Below are 13,103 nucleotides of genomic sequence, written 5' to 3'. Positions count from 1 at the left end.
ACTTTAAAGTGTTACCATTCTTTGTATTGCCAAAGTAATGTAATTAGTTTCCTAATTAAGAATTTACATATTGAGTTATTGAATATGCTTTTTCCTTATCACTTTTATACTCTTTCTCCTTCTTTTTATGAGAGTTCTATCTAAAGATCATTATTTTGGCTACTAAGATTCATTTGGTTTCAAAATAATTTTATTATATATGATTATTTTAGAAAAGACCTGGCAAGTAATCACTATTTCTCTTTTGTTCAAAGAAGCATACTGTAATGTATTTTAATTTATTGATAATTTACCCCTTTTCTTGATAAAACCCAACTCACAAATAATTAATAGTCAGACTATATAGCTTTGATGGAATTACAGGGATATCCATTGTGTCTTTTCTTATAGCGTCTCAAAGCCATTCAGAGATAATATATATTTTCTACATAATCCCCAATGAGGGACAAAATATGTTTTCAAGTGATAAAATGTAAAAGTTTTGAAGGATCATGAAAGTAAAATAATGTGGAGTTTTTTGTTTTAAAGGAAAAGGGTAGTATCTTTATTAATGTGTCTCCGTTGCTGAATTCTCAGATTCCTTTAAGGTACTCTTTAACATTTTACATTCCCCCCCTCAACCCCATGCAGACAGAGTTAATCTGTTCCATGTCTGTTATACTTGCTTTTTTTTTTTAGCACAATCAGAAATAGAGTTTTTTTGTGATTAAAAAAATTTTTTTTACTTTAAAATAACTTTCGACTTCAAAGGTACAAAAATAACATTCCCTTAATGTTAACATCTTTCCTAACTGTAGTGTATTTCTCAAGAGCAGAAGTGAAAGTTTGTACAATACTCTTAATACGGACTCTATTTGAATCTTACCAGTTTTTCCACTAATGTCATTTTTCTGGTCCAGGATCCAATCCGGTTGTATTTTGTTATTTCTCCTTAGCGTTCCCTAATCTGTGACAATTCCTCAGTCTTTCCTTGTCTCTTATGACCTTAAAACTTTTGCAGAGAACTGATCAGATATTTTGTAGACCGTCCTTCTATTTGGGTTTGTTTGCTGTTTCCTAATGATTAGAAGATTGTACATCTTTGGCAAGAGACCCACAGAAGTGATGCCGTGTCCTTCTCAGGGCATCATAGTTGAGCATCTGTGAGGGCCTGAATCTTCCCACTGGTCATGCGAACCTCAGTCGTGTGGTTAAGGTGGCATCTGCCAGATTTCAACACTGTGAAGTTTTATTTTTCCCTTTGTAGTGAGTAAATATTTAGGGGGAGATACTCTAAAACTCTGCAAATACCCTGTTTCTCCTCATACTTTTGCCCATTAACTTTCATGTCCACCGGCGCATCTTGTGAACAGCCACTTGTGGTGTGTTTCCTGATGGGGATTTTCCGCTCCCTTCTTCTGCATTTATTAATTGGAATCCTATAAGTAAAAGCTGTCTCTTCTTCCTCATTTATTTACTTATTCAACTTTTTATTTATATCAGTGTGGATTCATGGATATTTTTTTCTATGAATTATAATCCGGTATGATCATTATTTATTTTGGTGATCAAACTGTTTGTTTGTGATTTTTCTAATCAAGAAAATGGAAACAAGTGTAAATGTACCCAGAAAGAAGAGCTAGGTTGAGGAATAAAAACATACGAAAGGCAGTATTAAAGATCATTTAAAAGATAAGTATTGTTCAGCAATAAAAAAGAATGAAGTACTGATCCATGCTATAACAGGGATGAACCTTGAAAACATACTAAGTGAAAGAAGCTAGTTACAAAAGGTCACATATTGTGTGGTTCCATTTATATGAAATGTCCAAAATAGGCAAATCCACAGAGACAGTAGATTAGTGGTTGCTAGGGAATTGGGACTAGGTGTTGGAAGGGATAAAGAATGACTGCTGATGGTACAGGATTTCTTTTTAGGGATACGAAAATGTCCTAAAGTTGATTGTGGCGATGGTTTCACAACTATGTGAATATACTAAAAATCATTGAATTGTATACTTTTAATGGGAGAATTGTATGTGAATTATATCTCAAATAAACCTGTTTAAAAGAAAGAAAGAAAAACAAAACAAATATGGTTATTAAAAATTCATAGAAAGCAGTTTAAGTTTCCATAGTAGATACTGGATAATTAACACTTTGAATATTGGCTATACTCATCCAGGCAGAAAACAGAACTATGTATAAAAATATGAAAACTAAATTCTGGAAATAACTAGTGTTTTGCTCTTAGTATTTTTGAAGTAATTGAACCTCAGACCGTATAATATATGGCATATTTTAAATTTATATTTAATTGAAAACAAACTATAAATAAATGTGTTTTGTGCAGTATATTCCAAGGCATTAATTTACAAATTTTTATGGGACTGTCTCACACTTGTAAACGTGCTAAGACTCCCTCTCATAAAATTACTGCCTCACTGTCTGTTCAATATGGTCTCATCTCCTAGCTGTATTTACATTTATATGTAATATAGGTATATTTTGTTTATATACTATGTGTGTCTATTTATTTATCAGTTCATAATAGAGTATTATGTTACGCTTTCATGTTACAAATCATGTTTAACAGGTAGCTAACAGGCAGTTTTGGCTGTCATAGTCTACCTTGGTAATGATAAAAGAGGCAGTAGAAAATATAAGTTTACACGTACTTGAGGATAGGATAAATTGTACTTATTTTAAGACTAGATTGACTGGTAAACAAGACAGGTCATTTGGAGCGTTTTCCTCTATACTAGTTGGTTTGTCTTCTCTTTATTTTGGTTATAGTTTCTATAAACTCTTTAAAAATAGACAGTTGCAACAAAGAAAATAGGAAGTTATAAGACCTGATAAGTTAGGGTTCCCATCCAAATCTACCACTAACTAGCTATTTATTCTTTGACTTTGAAGCCAGAACTTACCTCTCTGTAAGCCAGTGTCCACATCTGTAATTGAGGAGCTTCATATACAGTTGGCCACAGGCAAATACTTCTTTAGTATGTCACCATATTCAGAAAATGTTTTTCTTCTAAGTAAATACTAGATTTATTATTTTGACTTTTCTTTTAAATGAGAACAAATTTTAGTGGATCATATTTACTTCCACATGTGTTAAGAAGTAGTACTATTGTTTCATATTGACATGATTATTGTATAGATTCTTAAGGGGAAGTTTTAGATCCCTTGGGTATAAAATGCGGTCACGATCTGAAAACTTCAGGTAGTTAAGAGTCGTAGACTGTTAAGGTAGTCTGTAAAGACATTTAAAGCTGTTTGGTATAGGCACTTTTAAAATTATTTCATACCTTTACTTTTTGTATTTTTGTAGTGTAGGCATCAGTAATTCCCCCCATTCCTTTTCTTTTTTTAACCCCCTGTCCTTCTGTTATTAAGGGCTACACCCTTCTCTCTTGCGGTTTGAAGTTAGGCTCTCTTGCAGTTGGCCTCGGCTTGGCTCGTGGAATGTTCTGTCTTCTTAGAAAAGTGGTTTTGATCAGGCTGTATCTGCTATAATAAAAGATACTTCTTAAGGTATAACAGTAGCTAAATCTGTTCCCTAATGGCATTTCCCCATACTGCACACATTCACTGTCTTTACTTTAGTTTGAAAATGTATTGTTAATCAAAGTACTTATAGTGTAACGTCACAAGTTTCTCTGTCACGTGACTGCGTGTATCTGACATTAAATGCTATTCATACGTGTATTTTTCCACGACTTATCTAGGGATCGGGCCCAGCCTCAGGAACAATATCACTGAATTCAATGAATGTGGATGCGGTTTGTGAGAAGCTGAAACAAATAGAAGGGCTGGACCAGAGCATGCTGCCTCAGTATTGTGCGACCATCAAGAAGGTGACCAGCATGTTTCCCCGCTGACTCGAGACAGGGCTGAGGGCACCAGTGGCGGGCTCAGTGCATGGCGAGCACTTTGTATTTAGCTTCTCAAAGACGAGGTCTCTGTTGAAATGGGAAAGCTCTAGGTGGAAACAGGTTTCCCACTATTTGTATCCTAAAATTGCCCCTTTATCCCTTAGTTTAGAAACGGATAAAAGAAAATAAAGTGTTGTATTACAACGTTCCTGTAAAATGATCTAATATAAGGGGGAGTTCCCTGGCGGTCCAGTGGTTAGGCCATGGTGCTTTCACTGCCTGGGTCCCATCCCTGGTCAGGGAACTAATATCCCACAAGCCACGTGGCATGGCCAAAAAAAAAAAAAAAAATATCTAATGTAAGTCAAAAATGCTTTGATGAGAAGTACAAAGCTCTAAAGGATTTCACATTAAGATTGAAAATAACTTATATTTCCAATATGCAACATAGAACATTTGAAGGCCTTTTCTTTTATGTTACATTTTCTTTAATTATAGTATTTATTTGTGACTTAATAATTATCCAAGTAAACCATACTTGCTTCATTTTCCTCAAATTCTCACTTTCATGTCTTAGAGGATTTCTGATCATGTCCCGTTTGATAATACCTCAGAGGTTTGGGTTGGCAAGGGCTAATGCATTTGAGGAAGTTTATTTCTTCCTAGATCTTTTCTTGCAATTCCAGTAACTACCACGAACCTGGGATTTTTGAGGAGGCTTCCCATATACAAGGCTAACCCAGTCCCAGTTTTAATAGATACTTCCACTAAGTTATACTTTTTCTATCAGAGATACAGTGAAGGAGAACATTAACCACAAGCCTGTAATATTTACATACTTTAAAGATTGGCATCTAAAAAGTTTTTAAAAGAATTATGAGCACATATACCATTTCACTAATCTTAAACTATGTTTGGTCAGAAAGGTTCGGATAATGTTAGTTTTCTCACAGATCTAGCTAGTGTTAATCCCCATTTGCGAAAGTGTCAAGCACTGCCTTTCCAAGGTACAAACCTGACTCTCCTCAAGGCAGCTTGGTGAGCGTCAGGAAAGAGGGAGGTCTCCACATGGATCCTTTGTGGCGATTTTGTTTCCCTCAGGACAGTGGTTCTCTCCCCAACTCAGCTCTTTACTCTCAGGCCTTGGCTGTTTGAAGCCGATTGTAGCAACTGGTCTCTTAAGTGCTGCTAAGCTCCTTGCATTTCTACAGCAGGACCTCTGCCGTAGGCTTGCTCTGGACATTCTTTTCTTCAGAATTAACTTGGAAACTGAGCATTCTGCCGGTTTTAAACCCAGGTATTCCATAATTTTACCACAGTTAATAAAGTCAGGTTTTGTATTTTGTAAAATAAGTAAGCTACCTGTTATTAATAAAGAAAATTCTATCATTTCTTACTTGGAAGGGACTAGAATTACAGAGACCCAATAGTGACAAGATCATTTTCTGTGAATTTAATAGACTGGGAAATTTGTGGGTGGACATTCTTGGTGGCTGAAGTTATCTCGTATAGTTGATAAACAAGTTTGTCCGCGCTTCACTTCATTTAGAAGTTCATCAGTGACCGACATGCTGACAGATGTCTTTGTCCCCTCCCAGCAGCTTGCCGTCGTGTTCATGTTTTATGATTAGAGGGAAAAAGCTAACAGTTTTGTTATTGCTCATGGCAGAATAGGTAGTTTTGGAAATAGTTGGAGGGTTAGCTCTTGGGTTGGTCCCTGAAGAATGATTTATTTTACTTGAGCGCCTAGGACACTTGCAAGAGTATGGAGTGGCTTACGTTATTCAGAGTCTACTTGTTTATTAATTACTACATGGGGTGATAACCTTCTTTAGGTCAATATTTTCTAGTCTCTAATATAAATGTACTTTTTGATCACTGGAAGTTCAGAATCTCTCACATTTTGTTTATCTTTGTATTTGTGTTTTTTTTTATTCAGGCAAACATAAATGGCCGTGTGTTAGCTCAGTGTAACATTGATGAACTGAAGAAGGAAATGAATATGAATTTTGGAGACTGGCATCTTTTTAGGAGCACAGTAAGATATTTTTAATATTTGTAGAATTATTTACAACATTTTATAAAACAAGTGCCAGTAAGTACTGGTCTGAACTGATATTTTCCTATATTTAAAAAAAAAATATGTAAAAATTACATTTTACACTTACGTGTACAACTCTTGTATATCCCGTTATGTGGAATATACACAGCAGCGCTTAGCAACATTTGCCTTTTGGGCATTTCACTTGGAAATCTGGGAGAGAGGCCACCCGCCAATTCTCCCTGCTTTCATTGACCAGGACACTCTCCTTGACCTCACTCAGTCAGGCTTCCCGAAGCCTCTAGGCCTCGACCTTGGTGTCTGTCCTCGTTGGGCCTGCATCGCCCAGTTGTAGGAAGGATCCTGCTAAGTCAGTTGAGAAAGAACCTCGCCCTCAGTGTCTGATCACCCTCGCTATCCGATTACATTCCTCATCCCCCACCCCTCCTCCGCTCCCCGTGAGGTCCTAGACCCCAGGCCTGCCTCCAGAAGGAATCCTGTCAGGTCAATTCAACCAGAATCCCCCTCCCACCCCTTACCCCTGATGCTTCCTCTTAGCAACTTTCCATCCACTCATCCCCGCCTCGTTCCTGGGCTGTAAATGCCCACGTGTCCACGCTGCTTTTGGAGTTGAGCCCAGTTCTATCCTGAGGTCCGTTTTTCCCCATTGCGATAGTTCCTGGTTAAAATCTGTTTTTACTGCTTTAGCTACTGTCCAGCTCTGGTTCTCTTTGACACACTCCAGTTGCATTTTGTTTTGTTCTTAAGTTAAATTTTAAATTAAAGTAGTAACACAGTGGTCAGATTAGAGTATAGTATATGTGTGCTGGTTGTGGTCATTACAGTTATCTGTCAGTACCTGTGGGTGGGTGGTTCCAGGACTCCCGTGGATACCAAAATCTTCAGATGCTTAAATCCCGTATATAAAATGGCATAGTAATATTTGCATACTACACACATCCTCCTGTATACTTTAAATCACCTCTAGATTACTTATGATGCCTCATACCATGTAAATGCTGTGTAAATAGTTGCCAGTGTGTGGCAAATTCCAGTGTTGATTTTTGGAACTTTCTGGAATTTTTTTTCCCGAATATTTTCAATCTGTGATTGGTTGAATCTGCACGTGCAAAACCACTAGATTCTGAGGGCCGACTGTACTTCTTTTAGTACAGATGATCCTTGAACAACTCAGAGATTAATCCACTGATAACAGAGTCAGCCTTCCGTATCCAAGGTTCCTCCGCATCTGCGGAGTCAACCTACCCTGGACCATGTAGAAAATACTGCCGTCTTCACTAGTGAAAAATAATCTGCGTGTAAGCAGACCTGTGCAGTTCAAAGCTGTGTTGTTCAAGGGTCAGTTGTATTATTAATATAGAAAGATAAGCAGATAAGGACAAATTATTTGAAATTCACTTACAGGAAGTATGCTTTCTCATTTCCATTAGAGTAACTTTATGTTTAATTTTTAAGATAATTTCTAAAGCTTCTAAAATGTGATTTGTCAGTGCAGATACTGATGACTTTTTTTTCTCTCTCTCTCTTAAGGTACTAGAAATGAGAAATGCCGAAAACCAGGTGGTCCCTGAGGACCCACGTTTGCTGAGTGAAAACAGCAGCGCAGTTGCTCACGGTGAATCTGCGCTCCGCTCGGCCCACGAGCTGCCTCACACCGAGCTCTCCAATCAGGCTCCCTACACCCTGAACTTCAGCTTTGAGGAGCTCAACACACTCGGCCTGGATGAAGGGGCTCCACGCCACAGTAACCTAAGCTGGCAGGTATTTATTAAATGCCATTCTTCATATTACTGAAGAAGAGGGTGGTATTTAATTCTCCGAGATTATGTCGGTGCGTTTGTATAGTCATTCAGAAAATCTTTAGTGAGTCCCTGAGTGAAGAGGATGGAGGGAGGAGTCCCTGTTCTCCAGGAGCTGTGTTCTTCTGGAGAGGACGGTCAGTAAAACACACAGAAAATAACGTGATTTCAGAAATTGATAAGAATTGAGAAAATAATGAAATAGAGTCATGGCATCGAGGGTGAACAGGAACTGGCCTACTTAGGTGGTTAGCTGAGTTCATCTTTCACTTGCTGTTTCCTTGTTAAAGTCAGTAATCATCGGCTAAAACACATCTTTATTGGATAACCTGCCGTGTTATCCCTTTGAGCGCCGTAACCTGGTTTTTCAGTTCGTATGTTGCACACTGTTCATGGATATCCGTTTTCTTTTTATTATCTGATGTTAGATATGGGTGAGCTCTTTCTTTGGATGTTCTTAGAAGAGGGAGGAGAGGCGAGGCTCAGGAATAAAAACAAAAGTGAGAGAACGTGAGAAGGAGTAAGGGCTGGACAAGGAGAGAAATAAACTAGGAAAAAACCTAGAGCCAGGGTACAGAACAGAGAGAAGACAAGCAAGGGAGGAAGCATAGTAAGTAGCTGCCAAGAACTCTCTACTGAAACGGAGCCGTATTTAGAGAAAGGAGTACCTGTTAGGTCTACCATAATTTTTAAGGGTGTTGTGTTTGATTTGGTAGTAAAAATATTTTTTGGTTGTTATTATCTTTTCCTACATACTATCAATCGTATTTCTTTAAGTTGAGAAGCCATTTTATTGTGTGTTAGCTAAGATAAAAATTTCCTTATTTTACGATAAGTCAGCCCTTGACCCTTTTATCTCCCTGTTTCAACAACAGTAATTCCTTTCTTTTCCCTGGAATTCCTTTTAACATTTCTTAAGAAATCCTCATCCTCTGCATTTCCATACTTGGTATTGACCACCGTGACCTGGAAACTCTCACAGCCTTCCTATCAATGCAGCAGTTCTCAAACTTGTTTTAAATCTCAGAATCCTTTTACACTCTTAAAAATTATCGAAGACCCCCAAAGAGCCTTCGTTTATGTAAGTTTTATCTGTCAGTATTTACTATATTAGAAATAAAAACTGAGAAACTTAAACCAATTATATATTAACATAAATAACATTTTTATGAAAAATGACTATTTTCCAAAACAAAACATATTTACTGAAAATGATATTGTGTTACAAATCTCTTTAATGCCTGGCTTTGTAGAAGACAGCTAGATTCCCATATCTGCTTCTGCACTGAATCTCCTGGGAGATCACACATGATGCAGCCTCTGGAGACTCCACTGTACACTATTGTGAGAATGAGAGTGGAAAGGCAAAGGTCATCTTCGTATTCTTAGGAAAATAGTTTAGACCTCGTGGATCCCCTGAGAAGGGGTCCACATACTGCATTTGAGAGTGAGGGCAGCACTGTCCTGAACTGGATCTCAGGGAACCTTCTCAGGGAGCTGGGTCATTTTCTCCCGGTGGAAGGAAGACTCTGCTTTATTTCTGCTTCGCTTCAACCTTTGCTTTTGCCCTTTCTTAAACTTCCTTGATTCTTTTTCTTCCATTTCCTTCCTGTTTTTCCTAATCTTTACTTTTTATTCCTCATGTTATTAACCTTTTCTGGGTCTCTAGCAATTCTCGTCCTAAAACTTCACCTTGGAAATCAAACTTTTAAAAATATTTTATTTCTGTTTACTTGGACCTGACTGTTGACCTCAAGGCTTCCATTTTTGTTCATTTGGATCCTGTATTTATCTTTTTATCTTTTCCATTGCACTTTATACTTTTCCTTTTAAAATCTGTTTTTTTCTTTTTTTTTTTTTGCATTTGAGTACATTTTTTTTTCTCTGAATTGGAATTTGACAGAAACTCCATGTCGTGCAAGTTGAGAAAGGTTCTATTTAACATACATTTAAAGACTTGAGTATTTTGTTTTTGAGATATACCTTACCTCTCATCTTCTTTCTCTTTTCTAAGGGGAACTTTTATATTTTATCAATGAAGGTGACTTTTTCCGTAAATAAGTTTAAAAGTTTGAAATGATAAAAACAAGTCCTAAGGTTATTTGTTACTATAACCTTAAATTATACTTTTAAATATTAACAATAAACTAATTTTTTTAAAATTTGTGTAAAGCTTTCTAATAACGGTAAAATTATTCATAAGTTCACAGCTTTTGTTAAGCTGTGTTATGCAGAATTCTTCTAAAAGAATTTGGTATTTTAAGGACTTTAAAAATTCTTATTGTCCATATATATATATTTATATATTTTAATTTATATATATATATATATATAAAATTTCCTAAGCTGATGTTTATTGTGCCTTTTTTTGGGTTTATCTGAATTCTTAAATTATTATTATTTTTTTGTCTTCACAGTCACAAACTCGCAGAACCCCAAGTCTATCGAGTCTCACTTCCCAGGATTCCAGTATTGAAATTTCAAAGCTTACTGATAAGGTGCAGGCTGAGTATAGAGATGCCTATAGAGAATATATTGCCCAGATGTCTCAGTTAGAAGGGGGCACGGGTTCCACAACAATGAGTGGCAGGTCTTCTCCACACAGCACGTATTATATGGGTCAGAGTTCATCCGGGGGCTCCATTCACTCTACTCTAGAACCAGAGAAAGGGAGGGATAGTGAACCAAAGCCAGATGATGGAAGGAAGTCATTTTTAATGAAGAGGGGAGATGTTATAGATTATTCCTCATCAGGAGTTTCCACTAACGATGCCTCACCCCTGGATCCTATCACTGAAGAAGATGAAAAATCTGATCAGTCAGGCAGCAAGCTTCTCCCAAGCAAGAAGTCCTCAGAAAGGTCAAGTCTCTTCCAGACAGATTTGAAGCTGAAGGGAGGTGGGCTGCGCTATCAGAAACTTCCAAGTGATGAAGATGAGTCTGGGACAGAAGAATCAGACAATACTCCGCTGCTCAAAGATGACAGAGACAAAAAAGCTGAAGGGAAAGTAGAGAGAGTGTTGAAGTCTCCAGAACACAGCGCAGAGCCTATTAGAACCTTCATTAAGGCAAAAGAGTATTTATCAGACGCCCTCCTTGACAAAAAGGACTCATCTGATTCGGGAGTGAGATCCAATGAGAGCTCTCCCAATCACTCCCTTCACAATGAAGCGGCTGATGACCCCCAGCTTGAAAAGGCAAATCTCATAGAGCTCGAAGATGACAGCCACAGTGGAAAACGGGGAATACCACACAGCTTGAGTGGCCTGCAAGACCCACGTGTAGCTCGGATGTCCATTTGTTCAGAAGACAAGAAAAGCCCTTCCGAATGCAGCTTGATAGCCAGCAGCCCTGAAGAAAACTGGCCAGCGTGCCACAAAGCCTACAATCTGAATCGCACTCCCAGCACAGTGACTCTGAACAACAACAGTGCTCCGGCGAACAGAGCCAACCAGAATTCTGATGAAGTGGAGGGGATTCGGGAGACGCCCCAAGTCATTCTGAGGTCCGGTTCCAGTTCCCACTCAACTGCCATTCAGAACGAAAATCTAAAAGGCATGACGCATAAGAGAAGCCAGCGTTCGAGTTATACGAGGCTCTCAAAAGATGCTTCAGAGCTGCACGCAGTAGCCTCTTCTGATAGTACAGGCTTTGGAGAAGAAAGAGAAAGCATTCTTTAAGAAAAACAAGCAAAAGTAGAATAGTGTTGCTATAATCCCTGTGACAAGACTGACCTGAGTTTTATCGTGACTCCTTCCACGCACATCACCTGTACGTTTCACTCACAAATAATTAACGGATGAGAAGGTCTTTGGTGAAAGAGACATACACTATACAACAGAGGGAAGTATAAGATAGCCTGGTTCATCTGTCAGCCCCCGGTGTCTTTGTACGTAGAAGCTTAAAAACCCAATGTTGTTTTCGTTGGCATATAACTGCAAGACAAGACCTGAGTATAAAGGTAGGTCAGAAATAGTTTATTAAATATAAAGGGCTTAATTCGCCAACAGAAATTAAAAGCTAGAGACCCCTTTCGTAGAACATTCGTTCATTAAATATTTGCGGGAAGACATGATGTTAAATGAACCAGAAGCACATTCTGCTCTTAAGGGGTGAAAGATAAGACCTTACAGCTTATGGAATAACCTAGAGACTAAAGGTTAACGCTCTGTAAGTTGCGAACCGGTGTTCTTTATGATAGACAAATTCGCTTATCAAAGAGTTTTTAAATTTTAAGTAGAAAATATAAAGAGGGCTTTAAAAATTGGTAAGAAAGTGAGTCAACAGTGCCCAAAGCAGAGCCCCCAGTAACTGGGTCATTGTGAGCTGCTAGGGGAGTGGCCTGTGGAGAGGGGCTGATCACCTTCCTATGACCTGGATGCTCTTCTCTCCAGATCCCAGACCTGGCTTCAAGCACCATCCACCTGCCCGAGAACCCGCCCTGGTCTACTCTGTAACTCCTTTAAATTGTGTGCTCAGCTTTCCTTAGTGAGCCGAGCGACGAGAGGAAAAACATGAGTTCTTCCTCTGGGAGAATCAGGGAGACGTGGATAATAATAGGCACTAAAAATCTTTTTGGAATGGGAGACTGAGGACATAACTGTAGCAGAAAGGTCAGTGACAGTTGACAAGTGACAAGGAAATATTTAGTTAGGGAAAACGAAATCACTGCCTTCTATACCAGGGCAGGGTTTATCTGCTTCACCTATTCCTAAATCAGCATGTTAATTCTTGGGGAGGATCATAAGAAATACTTGTAGACAGAAGTTTAAAGACATGTAACAAAGCAAGAGTAAAAAGAAGATAAATCTGGGTGTGACTTTTCATTTACTGTTGGCAGAGGTGAGAGAATGATCACATTTAAGTATCGTGTGGACTAGACATTTACCCTGGCATCATGCACTGACATGTTTTTGGTCATTTTAACATAGCTTTCTTATGTAGAACAATTTTGGCAGTATACCTTCAGTCACAGATAAGATTGTATAGGTGGTGAGATCGTAGACGAGCAGTTACCTAAATTTAGTGTTTATATTTTTGATGTTTTTCACTTACTGGATTTTTATTAATATGCTGAGCAGTTTATCTACTTGACCAGTCGTTGCATTAAAAAGTTGCTCTTTTGGGTTTCATCGCCTTGATGTTTGAGTGTAATCTAGCATTTTCATAAAGTGTTTATTTTGCATGACCTTAACAAATGTTTTAACCAATTAAAAAAGAAGGCAGGATGTTGTTGACATGGTATGTTGAAATGTTAACATTTTAGTACTTACAGTGTTTATTAGCCTGCAGTATTGTGTAATTAGTAATTATTTCAGGGGTGATACTTTGTTCCTTTTCAGGTGAGTAGATGCAGCTTAATATCACTGTAGTGTATTCTTT

At 38.0% G+C, this 13,103-nt stretch overlaps 1 protein-coding gene across 9 annotated transcripts in view; it reads left to right on the top strand.

The window, feature by feature from the left end:
• Window positions 1–12,533, top strand: part of KIDINS220 (kinase D interacting substrate 220) — a 96,869-nt gene extending 84,336 nt beyond the window's left edge. For all 9 annotated transcript variants that reach the window (XM_068565144.1, XM_068565149.1, XM_068565146.1 and 6 more), the window contains 4 exons: window positions 3,714–3,842; window positions 5,800–5,898; window positions 7,453–7,683; window positions 10,139–12,533. In XM_068565144.1, coding sequence (XP_068421245.1) covers window positions 3,714–3,842; window positions 5,800–5,898; window positions 7,453–7,683; window positions 10,139–11,401 — 1,722 coding nt within the window. In that variant the 3' untranslated portion in view covers window positions 11,402–12,533. The remainder of the gene's footprint in view (window positions 1–3,713; window positions 3,843–5,799; window positions 5,899–7,452; window positions 7,684–10,138) is intronic.
• Window positions 12,534–13,103: the final 570 nt, after the last annotated feature.

The sequence above is a fragment of the Eschrichtius robustus genome, chromosome 15 (genome assembly GCF_028021215.1).
Source record: "Eschrichtius robustus isolate mEscRob2 chromosome 15, mEscRob2.pri, whole genome shotgun sequence".
Taxonomy (NCBI): domain Eukaryota; kingdom Metazoa; phylum Chordata; class Mammalia; order Artiodactyla; family Eschrichtiidae; genus Eschrichtius; species Eschrichtius robustus.
Note: the sequence above shows the minus strand (reverse complement) of the source record. Positions and strands in the feature narration are given on the sequence as shown.